Raw genomic sequence first — 12,693 nt, 5'->3', positions numbered from 1 at the left:
GCAGCTCCCTAATCTGTCTACACTACGAGTGCTTAGAAGGGGCTGAACTCTCCTATTAAGCAAAATATATATATATATACACATACATACATACATACATACTGCAACTCGCCTTCACTCCTCCTTACTTGAGAACAAACGAGCGAGGACCCTGGGATTCTTGTGTAAATTTTTATTTAGCCAATTCCGCCATTACGCGTTTCGGGCGATCCCGCCCTTGATCACATGACGTGTGTATATATATATATATATATATATATATATATTACCTACTGGCGGTCGCCAGTAGGTAGTTATAGTTAGGACCACGTTTCCATAGGAAATCCGCAACATTCTATTTTGAATAACTTTTGCGCCGGTCGACGAATCCTCGCAAATTTTTCAAAATAGGTGGGGCGCTACGCTCCGCTCCTACCCTGAAAGTCTCGGGGGGATTCGTCAAGCGGGGGCTGAGATAAAAGGGGGGTCCCAAAACGCGTTTTTCCCATGCATTTTTCCATAGGACCTTTAGACACAGCTACAGCCCGAACGGCTGAACAGAATTACTTGAAATTTGGCAGAGAGGTAGTCCTCAGGTCAAGGAAGTGCCTTTTGTAGGTTTGGTGTAAATCTGTTCAGTAGATTCTGAGAAAATAGCCTTTAAATCAATATATATATCTGAGCCAGCTTACGGTGCGCTTACGGTGCGCTTACCGTACGCGTACGGTGACGTGCGCGAGCGTGATTCTGATTGGCTTTTAGATCTTAGTAAACATTCGAATCGGCCGAAACCAGGAAGCGGCGGCCGCCATTTTCTCTCTCGCACTCTGAGGGGGGCAGCATAAATGAAGCCCAAAAATGTGTAAAGGGGCAGTATATTGAGATAATAATCACCCAGCAATGATATACTGGCCCCCAAACAACCCACAAGGCCAAAAAAAAAAGTATTTTTTTTTTCGAAAAATCGCCGATTACGCTTACCGTACGCGTTTAAAAAAATTTTTTTTTAAAAAAGTATCCACACTCTCCCCACCCCATGTGCAAATGGTGCCCGTAGGGCACCATTTGTGCATGGCTTCTCAAAATACTGAAAACAATGAACAAAACATTTCACAACGATGCGCATAATATGTCCCCCATGTGCGCACGGTGCGCGAAGCGCATCGTGCGTACATGGCCCATCTCGCATAATGTGGGCACGCGGTGCGCGCAGCGCACCGCGTGACCACCGTGCGTGCATGGCACTAACTGCGTAAAGTGGGCGCGCGGTGCGTGTAGCGCACCGCGTGCTCACTGTGCGCGCACGGTGTGCGAAGCGCACCGTGCGCGCACGGAACGAACTGCGTTAACTGGGCGCGCACGCCACGAATGGCGTAAAGTAAGATAGCGTTTAAAAAACCGTACAAATTCACTGAAAAAACCATAGGTTTCACACACGTTATAGTTAGGAATTAGCATTTAAAAAACCTTGCAAATTCACTGAAAAAACCATAGGTTTCACACATGTTATAGTTAGCTGTACATTTTACTGATAAAAAACCAATGAAATTCCCCCGTTATAGTTACTGTAGGCAACTATAACTCACGCAACCGTAATCCTCTGCTGATGACATATGTGTCTTTATGAAAAAAAAATATTTGTAATATATGTATAGCTAAAATTTAATGGAAGAAGACATGGGCAAATAAGTGTCTAAATACAGTATTAGCATCAGCAGAGGATTACGGTCGCGTGAGTTATAGTTGCCTACAGTAACTATAACGGGGGAATTTCATTGGTTTTTTATCAGTAAAATGTACAGCTAACTATAACATATGTGAAACCTATGGTTTTTTCAGTGAATATATATATATCCAAAGACACCACGTCCCAAAAAAAACGTGCAGCTCACTCCGGCTCAATTCAAACACTGACGAAGGCCAGGGTGCCGGAACGCGTGTGTTAGCTTCTATGGAAACAACAATAAAATGGATTCTTTGAATTGAGCCGGAGTGCGCTGCACGTTTTTTTTGGGACGTGGTGTCTTTGGATAATAGATTGCGACATCGTCCGCGCAATCGGCGCACCCGCACTGCTGAGAGCGAGAGAGTTGGGCGGTTCTGTTTTCACATATATATATTTCATATATATTTCTAGACGATTTCTCGGTATGAGCCTTTGTACTCTAGAACAAAGAAACAAACACTGGTCATGCCGCACAGAGCAGTGCACTTCTCTTCGAAGCTATTGCAATTCTGCCATCACTGTGAAACTTAGACGTGCTGCATTTCAAATGATCAAGGACTTCATGGATCCTTCTCTAAAGAGTGGGTGCTCTTGCGAGACCTGGGACTCTGTCAGTGGAGTGAGTGGCAGTATTCAGAGAGTGGCTGCCTTGTGTGCATGCTCCTGCAGCCACCCTCTCAGGTAGCAGGACTACACTACATAGGGTCTAATGGGGTCTGAATAACTGTTGGCTTCCTCTAGCCCCAGGAAGTGGAGTTGATGTAGTGGGAGAAAATGGTCTAGCTACCACTCTGCATAAGTTAAAAGACTCGCTGGCCAGGCGGATGGATAGCCGTGCATGAACAGTGCTTGAGTACAATTTTGTGAGAGTGGAGAGGAAGAATGTTGCCTAAAGAATTTGACACAATGGAACTCAATAGATGCTCCCATAGGGAGTCCTGTGCGGAAGGTATCTCCCCATGGTCTTGGAGATAGAGTTCATGGTGTAACCTGAGAATACTTCAGTATACGGTCAGTCATGAGACACTGGCTGGTGTTTCCTAGAGCAGCAGGCCAGGTCCCTTATCACCATGAAGCACTGAGGGGACTGGAACCTTGGGATACAAAGCAACTTGGATTCCAATAGAACTGTAAGTGGGCAGGTATGTAAAGGTCGTCCAGCAGGGTCACTAACCATGTAAATGGGTCGGCGCGTTTGGAATTACCCTACCGTGTCCTGGATAAAGCCCACACCTAACCCTGGCACAAAGCCACATGGATATCTGTCTCGACGGTACCTGTTTTTAGAGTTGTGATGGTTCAATCTTGAGTCACATTTCTAGCAATGGAGTTGAAGGGAGAGACCCTATAACAGAGATCCACAGACCTCGCACTGCCCAGTCCTAAATAACACCCTCCCCCTCTACGTCAAAAAGGAGCCCCTTCTCAAGGGAGCTGTAGGGGCCAGGAGTTAGGAAGGACAATTAGGGATGTTTACACTGCCACATTAAGCCTCTAATGAAAAATCTACATTGTTTTCCAGTAGCTCAGAGAACTGCTTTTAAAACAGCCTGCACTCATTTCAAAGCTCATCTAGGTAAAAGTCCTGCCATTGTGTCCTCCAGGATCCAGCGCTACACTGCCAATCGTTGCTTGAGATCGGCTCACCACAACCTACTTTCAGTGCCAAAGTAGAAGAGGAGACTTGGAGAGGCCAGCTTCTCCCTTCTGGCTCCCCCCAAACTGGAATTCTCTCCCTTCCGATATTAGATCATCCTCTAACTACGTGACTTTTAGAATACTCTTAAAATCCCGGCTGTTCCAACATGCTCATCTTTAACCTGGGGTTCAGCTGCGGTCTTTGTTAACCTAGCGCCAAGAGAGCTTATGGTGAATGTGCGCTGAATAAATGGCCTTTAACAGAACAGAACATGTTTAGCATCAACCAACTCCTACTGCTTTTCATCCTACGAGAGCGAAGTCTTTTGATCTGCGTCAGGGCAGGTACTATAAAATATTTGCTGTTTTTTCCTTTAGGATTACTGGCAAATTTGGAGTTTTCCCCCCTGCCCCTATAACTGATGTTCAGAACAATTTGTGTTACATTTCCTGTTTTTTTGTGGTTTTTATTATTTGTATACAAACAGAATGTTACTTGCTCTAATTAAGAAACTTGTCATTCGTGATTTTAGAGAAGCTTACAGTAAGCTTCTCCAACTCACTGATGACGAAGGTAGTTTTAATAGGGGTATGTTCCTGAAAATTGCTGTCTGGGCTCGAACGACGATGGGTATTAATTAGAATCATTTTTATGGTTTTATTATAGATTAATGAAATTTCATAATACTTTTATCGTGATGGTTATGAAATGCCAGTATTAACTTTGCTTGCAATTTCAAAATGTACTTTTATGGATACATCTGTTTCCGAATCAAGATAGTATTGATTGATTATATCTTCAATTTGTCCTGAAGCCATTAAGTGTTGAATGGATGTACGCGGACCACTGGCATATGCGGTGTGACAAATGGATCGTTTTTGGGAGAGCTGTGTGCCTCACCCCCCTGAAACGTTTCCTGTTATGACCTCCTGTGTGGGAATAACTCATGTGCATTCATGCCCCCTATAAAGGAGTTCTGTACTCAGTACTGTTGTATGTGGCCATTTGTGGGCAGTGGTTCAAAGTAGCAGGGCCGGGTAGAGAGACACTATGTGTTTTGGGTACGGAGGACATAGGGATTGTGGCACTGCACACTGGCATCGCTGTTACAGGCTTCGCCATCTTGGAACCACCATACGGGACAAGTAACATCACGTGTGAAGTCACTAAAGTGAGTCGTAGATAAACCAGAGCTGTATACATCATCATTAATTACACATGCCTGGCTCCACTTTCTGTTGACTGACAAAATATACTAATAATCGTGCGTTACACATAAAGCAGACGAGACCTAGTGATTAATTCGCCACATATACATTCTTGAGACCTGAGTACTAATCACAGTTGCGATTTGTGAAATTGTGTGATTTTAGGCAAATTAAGTTATAAGATTTATCTGCCAAATGCGAGAGTGCTTAAAAATAAGCAGATCATAGTAGTTACTCAGATATATGAAAACTCAGCAAGCACCTAACTGAAAGGCAGCTCCTGTCTGATCAAGTGATCCTGCATAAAGAAAAGAACCAGGCTGCTTGTCCAGCTGACCACATGTGGTGTTGGCATCAGCGAGTTTATTGTATACGTGCCTGGTGATTAGAACTGATGCAGAGATCCCAGGACATGCCATTCCATTTGTGATCATCTCACCCAGATTTGCGGGGGTTTTTTCCTTCAAAGAAACCATCAACCACAAGAAAGTAAGCAGTTAAGTCAAGACCAGTAAATCTGCTCCAACCTAACATGAGAAAACTTGAAATATGGGAGTAAAGTCTTCATGACTAGCTGTGAGTCCACCTAACATCCTGGGCACAGCACTGATGACGCATGACGGGGACTCTAGTGTTATTGGGAGAGAAGGAGCCAGCAAGACTGGCTGCTACTGTTTCCTAGTGAACTTTGACTACTCTCTTCCCGTTTGAGTTTTTGCTACTCTCATTCCTAGATTACTTTTGCCACTCTCATTCCTGGATTACTTTTGCCACTCTCATTCCTGGATTACTTTTGCCACTCTCATTCCTGGATTACTTTTGCCGCTCTCATTCCTGGATTACTTTTGCCGCTCTCTTTCCTAGATTACTTTTGGTACTCTCTTCCCTGGATTACTTTTGCCACTCTCATTCCTAGATTACTTTTGCTACTCTCATTCCTGGATTACTTTTGCCGCTCTCATTCCTGGATTACTTTTGGTACTCTCTTTCCTGGATTACTTTTGGTACTCTCTTTCCTGGTCCACATCAGTACAGTGCAGGTGTATCATGGAGAGAATGCTGAGCCCCTCGGCTGTTTTTGGGCGCTATATTTGGCGAAAGGAGTAACATAAACAAACACTAACGGAGGCAAAGACTTTCCTGGTGTGTGCCATATTTTTGAGGGGCTCGTATTCCTTACCCCTTTTGGTTTGACTCTGCCTTTCGTTCTTCCACGGTTGTTAAAATATCCAGTAATCTGAAAGGGGACGGATAGATTTTCAAACCGTATAAATTAAACGATACGGGCAAAAAGTGTAAGACACAGCTATATTTTAGATTTAATGGACCCTAAACTTATTTTGGCAGTGTGTACCTTTTAAACCCAGGCTTTCCGAGTTCCTTTCCTTTCCTCCTCTTGCCAGTAGCTAAAGGACTCAAGTTCTACAAAAAAGAGAGTGCGTGCCGTCACAACGCCTGTCCTAATTCTGATGGGGGAGGTGATCTGTGGCAACCAGAAGAGAAATGCTTTCTTGTTACATAGAATTTTTTTTTTTTTTTAAAAACACACCAGACTGCTATTCCCTACATCATATAATCGCGGCAGAATATTGCTGCAAGGACACCGGTTGAATAGCGGGGAGTACTCACAGGCATATCCATGGTTCCTGCTTGCACCAGCGCACGCAGCTGTCTTGGGGTCCCCGCCGCTCCCTACGTCTCCGAAAGCAGCCAGGAAACTTTCAATGTAGAGCAGCAGCCGTCACGTGAAACCGATGCTAAGTCACATGGGCGGCTCAAGGCATGCTGGGAGATGTAGTTATATACGAATTGCTCCGTCGGGACTGGTAGTTCTTTAACCTCTCTGGGCGCCCCAAGCTGTAGAAAAGCCATTGTCTGAATATAAACCCGTTTCAGTCTCCACGGTTTTTGTTTTGGTACGTGAGAATGGGAATTCATCATAGATGAGCAGATAAAAGCATGAGACTGACTGTGTCGGGACTCTGCTTTCACAGGGGCAATGCAGGTTTATAGTCGTAGGTCAGTCCATGCTGGCCCATCGCTGCCAAGTTTTATACCTCAGTTAGGGTAACTAACTGGCATGGGTGCAAATTCAGGACTGTAAGTGTAAAAATTCAGGACAGAGGGTCAAAATTCAGGACAAAGCGTCAAAGTTTTCCAGACACACCAGAGGAGGTTGCACACTATTATATACGTAAGTAAATAGACAACCACTTATGTACAAGTCAAAATATGTTTATATTAGGTTGAGACAATCGTAAACTTTACGGTTTTTCAGAATGCTCGCAGCTTTGAGCAAATGTGCAGATCTTTTTGTGGTATTTCATATGATAATCTATTTATATAGTTACTGCACTGGATTGTCCAGTCTGATATTTTGTTTACAATTTACAACAGGCAACCATTTACAATTACTAGAGTAACATTCAAGAAGCAGTTGGGTGTCACTCAACATGTCATATGCATGATGCATGGATCCCACACAGCAAATACAGAATAGTAACACATAGGCAAGGGAGTAGCCAAGAAATTAAAATCCCTCCCACTTTGAACTAAAGCTCTTATGGCACCAAAAAAGCAAAGTAAGTAATCACAACCCTTCCCAGAAGAGCTCTCTTGTCCAAGGAATGAACCATTCACCCTTCAATCAAACCCCTGATACCCACCCTTTCACATTTACATTCTGTCATCCATCTTTCAGTCTTTCACCGTTCATTCTGTCCTTCCATCTGTGTGCCCATCCATATCCAAACCTATTCAACCATTTGCAAACCTATCCATCATCTATCCTAGCATCCATCATTTCACTCATCTAACCCGCCATCCACCCTTTCACTCATCCATCCATCATCCATCCACCTATTCACCTAATACATCCTTTCACTCATCCACCCACTCTTCCACCCATCCTTTCACTCATCCATCCAACCATTTACCCTTTCACCAATCCATCCATCCTTTCACTTACACATCCATCCACCCAGTCACTCATCCGTTCACCCATTCACTCATCCATCCAGCCTTTCTTCCAGCTCTCCACTCTCCCTTTTACTCATCTATGCATTCTTTTTATTCATCCATCTCTACATTCTTCTTTTCACTCATCCATGCACCCATTCGCCCATCCAGTCTTCCAATCGTCCATTCTTACTTTCACTCATTCATCCATCCTACCTTTCTCTCTTTCTTCCCCTTTCACTTAGCCATCCATTCTTCCATCCACCCTTCACCCATCCACCCACCCATCCAGTTACTCATGCACTCATGAATCCATCTATTGACCCTATCACTCATTCACCCTTACACTCATCCATCCCTCCATCCTTTCTCTCATCCCTACATCCTTTCTCTCATCCATCCACCCTTTCACTCACCTATCCATCCTTTTGTTCATCTACCCTCCCTTTCAGTCACTTGTCCATCCTTACATCCACCCTTTCACTCGTCCATCCTTACATTCACCCTTTCACTCATCCATCATTCACCCTCACTTATTAATTCATCAATCCAGCCATCATTTCACTCATCCACCCATTCACTCGCCATCATCCACCCTTACACTCACCCATCCACCCTTTTACCCATCCATCTACCTTTCCACCCATACATCCATCCATTTACCCTCATCCATCCTTCCACTCACTCATCCATCCCTTCTCTCATTATCCATCCATTCACCCTTTCACTCATCCATTCATCCTTTTACTAATCCATCCAGACATTCAACCATTCCTTCACTTACTCACTCGCCCACCTTTCCACATTAATTATGAGCAGATCCTTTGTCTACAGAGTTCAGACAAAAGAGCCCCCTCAAGAACTCCACCCTCGCTGTAGTTCCTACAGCAAGTAGTGGGGTGAGGGAGGGTTCACCATGCCCCTGCGCATAGGCAATCTGAGAACTTAGAAGTCATAAGTCATGCATGATGCACAGTACCAGGACATGAGGGGACTGTGACATGGGTTGTTTCCAGGGCTTTCAGTGGAATGAAAAATCTGGGGGGGGGCTCTCCAAGGGGCATGTCTGATGTAATTAAAGGTGTGGCTTAAAACACCTACGCTAAAGATTTGTGCTTAGCATAGTGCGACACCGACTGGTATTTTGCTGTTTCTATCATTGCACCTATAACAAGCCATGACTATTGGCTTTGTCAATAGATGTTAGATGCATCAAATACATTTTTTCAAAAAGCAGCAACTATGGCTTCATTGTATATAAAATTGAAAATGCTTCAGCTCTGAAATGATGAGACTGTGAAAGAAGTATAACCTTTTCTTTTTATCTTCTTTCGCAACTTCTTTTCATGAACTGTGACATAGCAGCATGGGTGTTTTTGTACATTTGTTTTGTACATTTCTTCCATCTGACAGAATGCCCTGCTGTAGACTAAGGTAGGAGGAGGCCCACCACATGCTATAGCAGCCCAGACAAACCCATGGTCATTCTGCATGTGACCATCAGCCACATACAGAATGACAATGGGCGGGATGGGGCTACTCTTGTGCTCCAAGGATGTGTGTGAGGCGGCTCCATCAGGGAGCTGAGGCTTCATGCAGGGGAACAGCGCTGCTCCCCGCAATGCCCCAAATTACTGACTAAGGACGTCTGTAAAAGGGATTGTGATGGACACGGACGTGATATCCAAATCGTGGACGGTCTGTGAAATTTACAGGCGGTTGATCACCCTAACCTCAGCAGGTGACTACGTGGGCACTAGTCGGGCTAGCCCCAGATATTCTTAGAATTGTGTGACTCATTGTCCTGGTTTTATGCTGATTGTAAGATGACTACAAGCAAAATTCCAAGAAAAATCCAGAATTGGCCTAACTAGTTGCGCATGAGCTTGGGGAACTTGGCAGCTATAGTCGTGTGAACGCTGCGATGAGGACAGAGCCCGTGGTCATAACAGGTCTTTCCTCACTCCAAATTTTCTACTTTCACACAACTTTAACTCAGTGTTTTTGTGGAAAAAAATACATGCCATCGGAGAAGACTTTACTGAAAGCCACTCAATCAACGTAATATTGCTGGATTGAAAAAGCACCTCAGATCGCTTGTTTCCTAGGTCCATGAGTAGCAGTCCAGGTTTTTCTTTGCACGCTGGGACCTGCAGTTCTATTTATCTCATATAAAACAAGGACTTTGAAAGTGGGCCTCCCTCTTTCAACCATAGTTATAGTGTTCTAGGCTGTGATGTCAACTTGCTTTGTGAGCGGTCTGTGAAGTTAGGGGGTTCTGTGTTGGAATGTAGGAGGTCAATTGTCTGAGCAATGACAGTTACTGGCGTATTGACGCATGGCCAGCGCCCCACCATCGTAGAGACATCAGGCAGTCTACCTCGACGTAGTATTGTTGTGACACGTGTCGCTGAAAGTGTGCGCACCACCATTTTGAAGGCAGAAACTGTTACTCCAAATCACAGTCTAGTTTATGCGTGATGTTGCATGATGTGTACTAAGTGTGCCGTGCCGCCATTTTGAATTCAGTATTGCAGGATGCCATTTGGGCTGGTGTCGGCTGCTGCCATTTTTCAGAGGATTATGTTTCAAATGTTTAAGGATGTAAAGGGGGTTGCCGTATTTCAGGATGGTGTGCGGATTTATGGGGCAACAAGAAAAGAACATGACCATATCTTAACAAAAGTGGTGAACATAATACAGTAAAGAGGAATAGTAATGAGAATTGAAAAGTGTCAGTTCTTTAAAGATAAGGTCAAATATGTAGGTCATGTGGTGTCTGAATAGAGTGTGGAACCAAGGCCTGCGCTAATCAAAGCCATCATTGATGCTTCACCACCTAATGAGTAAACTGGACTCAAGTCCTTTATTGGTCTTTGAGAGTTTTATTCACGTATCAGATTTGATTATGTGTCAAAAATTAAGCCTTTGACAAACATGTTAAAGAAAAGCAATACTATTTTTGTGCGGCAACAAGTGTCAAGAAGCTTTTGAGTAGATCAAGTCTCAGATGGTGGGCTCAAGGATTTTGAAGCCATTTAAGCCAAAGGTGCAATGTACGATCAGGCGATGCCAGCAGTTTCAGTCTAGCAGCTGTTCTCCCACAAGTAAAGGATGGAGTAGAAAACACATTGGGATATGCCTCTAGAGTGTTGAGAGAACATTTTTCAGTTATTGACAAAGAGCTATTAGCTTGTTGGTGGCCCATTAGGAACTTTCACCCATACGTTTGGGGGAACCAATTTATCTTATAAACTGATCAGCCCTTTGGTTTCCATTTTTGTCAGGAGCCAGGATTAAAGACCAAACTCCACACATTTCTAGGTTGTCCACTAAGTTGTTACAGTACAACTTTGAAGCATTTTATATCCCTGGAAACAGAAATATCAGGGATTTCTGATCTAGATTTCCAGTTGAAGAAGTGGATGTAGAGGACACTGAGGAAGACAAGCAGGAAAATTGTTTTAGAGAATATGTGTGCTATTAGTGAAAGTGCATTTGGGGGAAGAGTTGTACAAAGATGTGTTTTTGGTACAAGTTATGAATTTTGTAAGGAAAGGGTGGCCTATAGAGAAAAATTCGCCCTATCAATTTCAAGCGTTTGTGAAAGTGTCCAATGAATTGTCAGCTGAGCATGGTATTCTGATGCGAGGATGTCTTAAAAGCACTGAAAACGAAAGTATTCTAACTCCCTGCTACAAAGTAACATGGGTAAAATGTTACCAGCTGTCAGAATGCTACAATTCTATTCTGTGGCAGTCTAAAACGAATTATATTCCTTGCTACATGACAAGCAACATGTAGCATCTCATGTGCGAACATCCAATTTTTCATCTTGTCTATGCAACAAATTGTTTTCTTGAGGGCTATATCTATCATCTTAATCCGTATGGTACCAAGGGTGCCACGGGCTATAGCGACAGGAAGGAAAATGGCACCCCTCACCTCTGCTCAACTAGTAAAGTCCGGAAATAGTAAGGCATGAGATGAACCCCCCTGCAAACTATCTAATGGAAGCTCACAAACCATTTTCACTATAAAAAGGTTTGTTTGATGATCAAGATCGGCAGAGAAGACGGTTATGTGAGCAAAGGAAATTCTCTCTGGATGCATCAATCAAGTTGAGCCATTGCAGAGAGGGACGGAGACCCTCCTTTTGTGTCTTCACAATAGATCTTGCCTCCCCCTATGTAAGGTCTAGAAGAACCAAAAATAAGCAGTGATGACGCGCTGGCACCACAAAGATGACTGAGCATCATATGGTTCCCTAGAATTTCTGGAGGGCTCTGGATCAGAGTGGATGATGGGAGTAAAAGGAGGAATTTTTTGGGGAAGTCAATCACGAGACCAGCTAAAATTGTTAGAGACCAAGTCGATGACGGAAGCAATGTTCTTTGCATCTGCTGTTCACATATGTCACAAGGAGGCCCGCCTCGGATGATCCTAACCTGCTAAGATTTAATTGAGACCTGCCTGGCTCAGTTCAGACATGTGAGCATGGGAAGGCATCTGCCCAGACTGCCAGCCTAACAGCTGAGCGCCCCAGCACTGTGAGACAACATAAGAAACATCTTCAGAGCAGAACCCCCCCCCCCCCCCTCCACTAATCTTGGGTTACGGAGCAGCGTGCTGCCAGCGTAAAGTGCTTCGATGCCTTGTCATTACAATAGAATTGCCAGATTTGTTTAATCAGTCGGGAGGCAGAAGGGGAATGAATGACAACCTGTTTTCCTAGCATATGGCTTGAGTGGATTGTGGCCTCATTTCACTTGATAACAGGTAGGAAGGCTTTTAGGTTGAAGATTATTATGCTGAACTTGAACATGTTTAAGTGAACAGGTATGCTCGAATTGACTTATTGAGAGATACTCAGTTTGTACTCAGATCCCACCATTAACAAGGTAAGGGGCCTTAGACACTGGAAAGCGTGGTCCAGAATGCACTCACCACCTCAGACTGTAGGAGGGAATGCTGGATCAGGATGGACTTCGCTTGATTTGACGACAGAGTGGAGTGCTCCACCGAGTGCAGCTTTGATGAGAACATATGCAACTTGGTTTGGGTTGTTCCATATCAACGCATAACGCGTGGAGGCCCAGAAACACCTGATCGAGAACCACCAACCTCTCTTGATATGTTTGAGGAATAGCTCTGCAGACTCCCAATTGGTCATCAACCACTCC

General features: G+C 44.0%; 2 protein-coding genes across 3 annotated transcripts in view; one reads left to right on the top strand and one right to left on the bottom strand.

Moving 5' to 3' along the window:
• Nucleotides 1-12,693, top strand: part of LOC146868592 (uncharacterized) — an 895,771-nt gene that overhangs the window by 785,045 nt on the left and 98,033 nt on the right. The gene's annotated exons all lie outside the window — the stretch shown is intronic.
• SLC31A2 (solute carrier family 31 member 2) overlaps nt 1-12,693 on the bottom strand; it is a 183,002-nt gene that overhangs the window by 134,693 nt on the left and 35,616 nt on the right. The window contains exon 1 of one of the 2 annotated variants that reach the window (XM_085611794.1): nt 6,182-6,318. The exons of the other annotated variant lie outside the window; for it this stretch is intronic. Within the exon in view, the coding sequence (XP_085467920.1) occupies nt 6,182-6,193 (12 nt within the window). The 5' untranslated portion in view covers nt 6,194-6,318. Of the gene's footprint in view, nt 1-6,181; nt 6,319-12,693 lie in introns of those variants that run through there. 2 annotated transcript variants of the gene reach the window in all.

The sequence above is a fragment of the Triturus cristatus genome, chromosome 1_2 (assembly GCF_964204655.1).
Source record: "Triturus cristatus chromosome 1_2, aTriCri1.1, whole genome shotgun sequence".
NCBI classification, from domain to species: domain Eukaryota; kingdom Metazoa; phylum Chordata; class Amphibia; order Caudata; family Salamandridae; genus Triturus; species Triturus cristatus.
The sequence above is the reverse complement of the archived record's forward strand: the minus strand, read 5'-3'. Positions and strand labels throughout refer to the sequence as shown.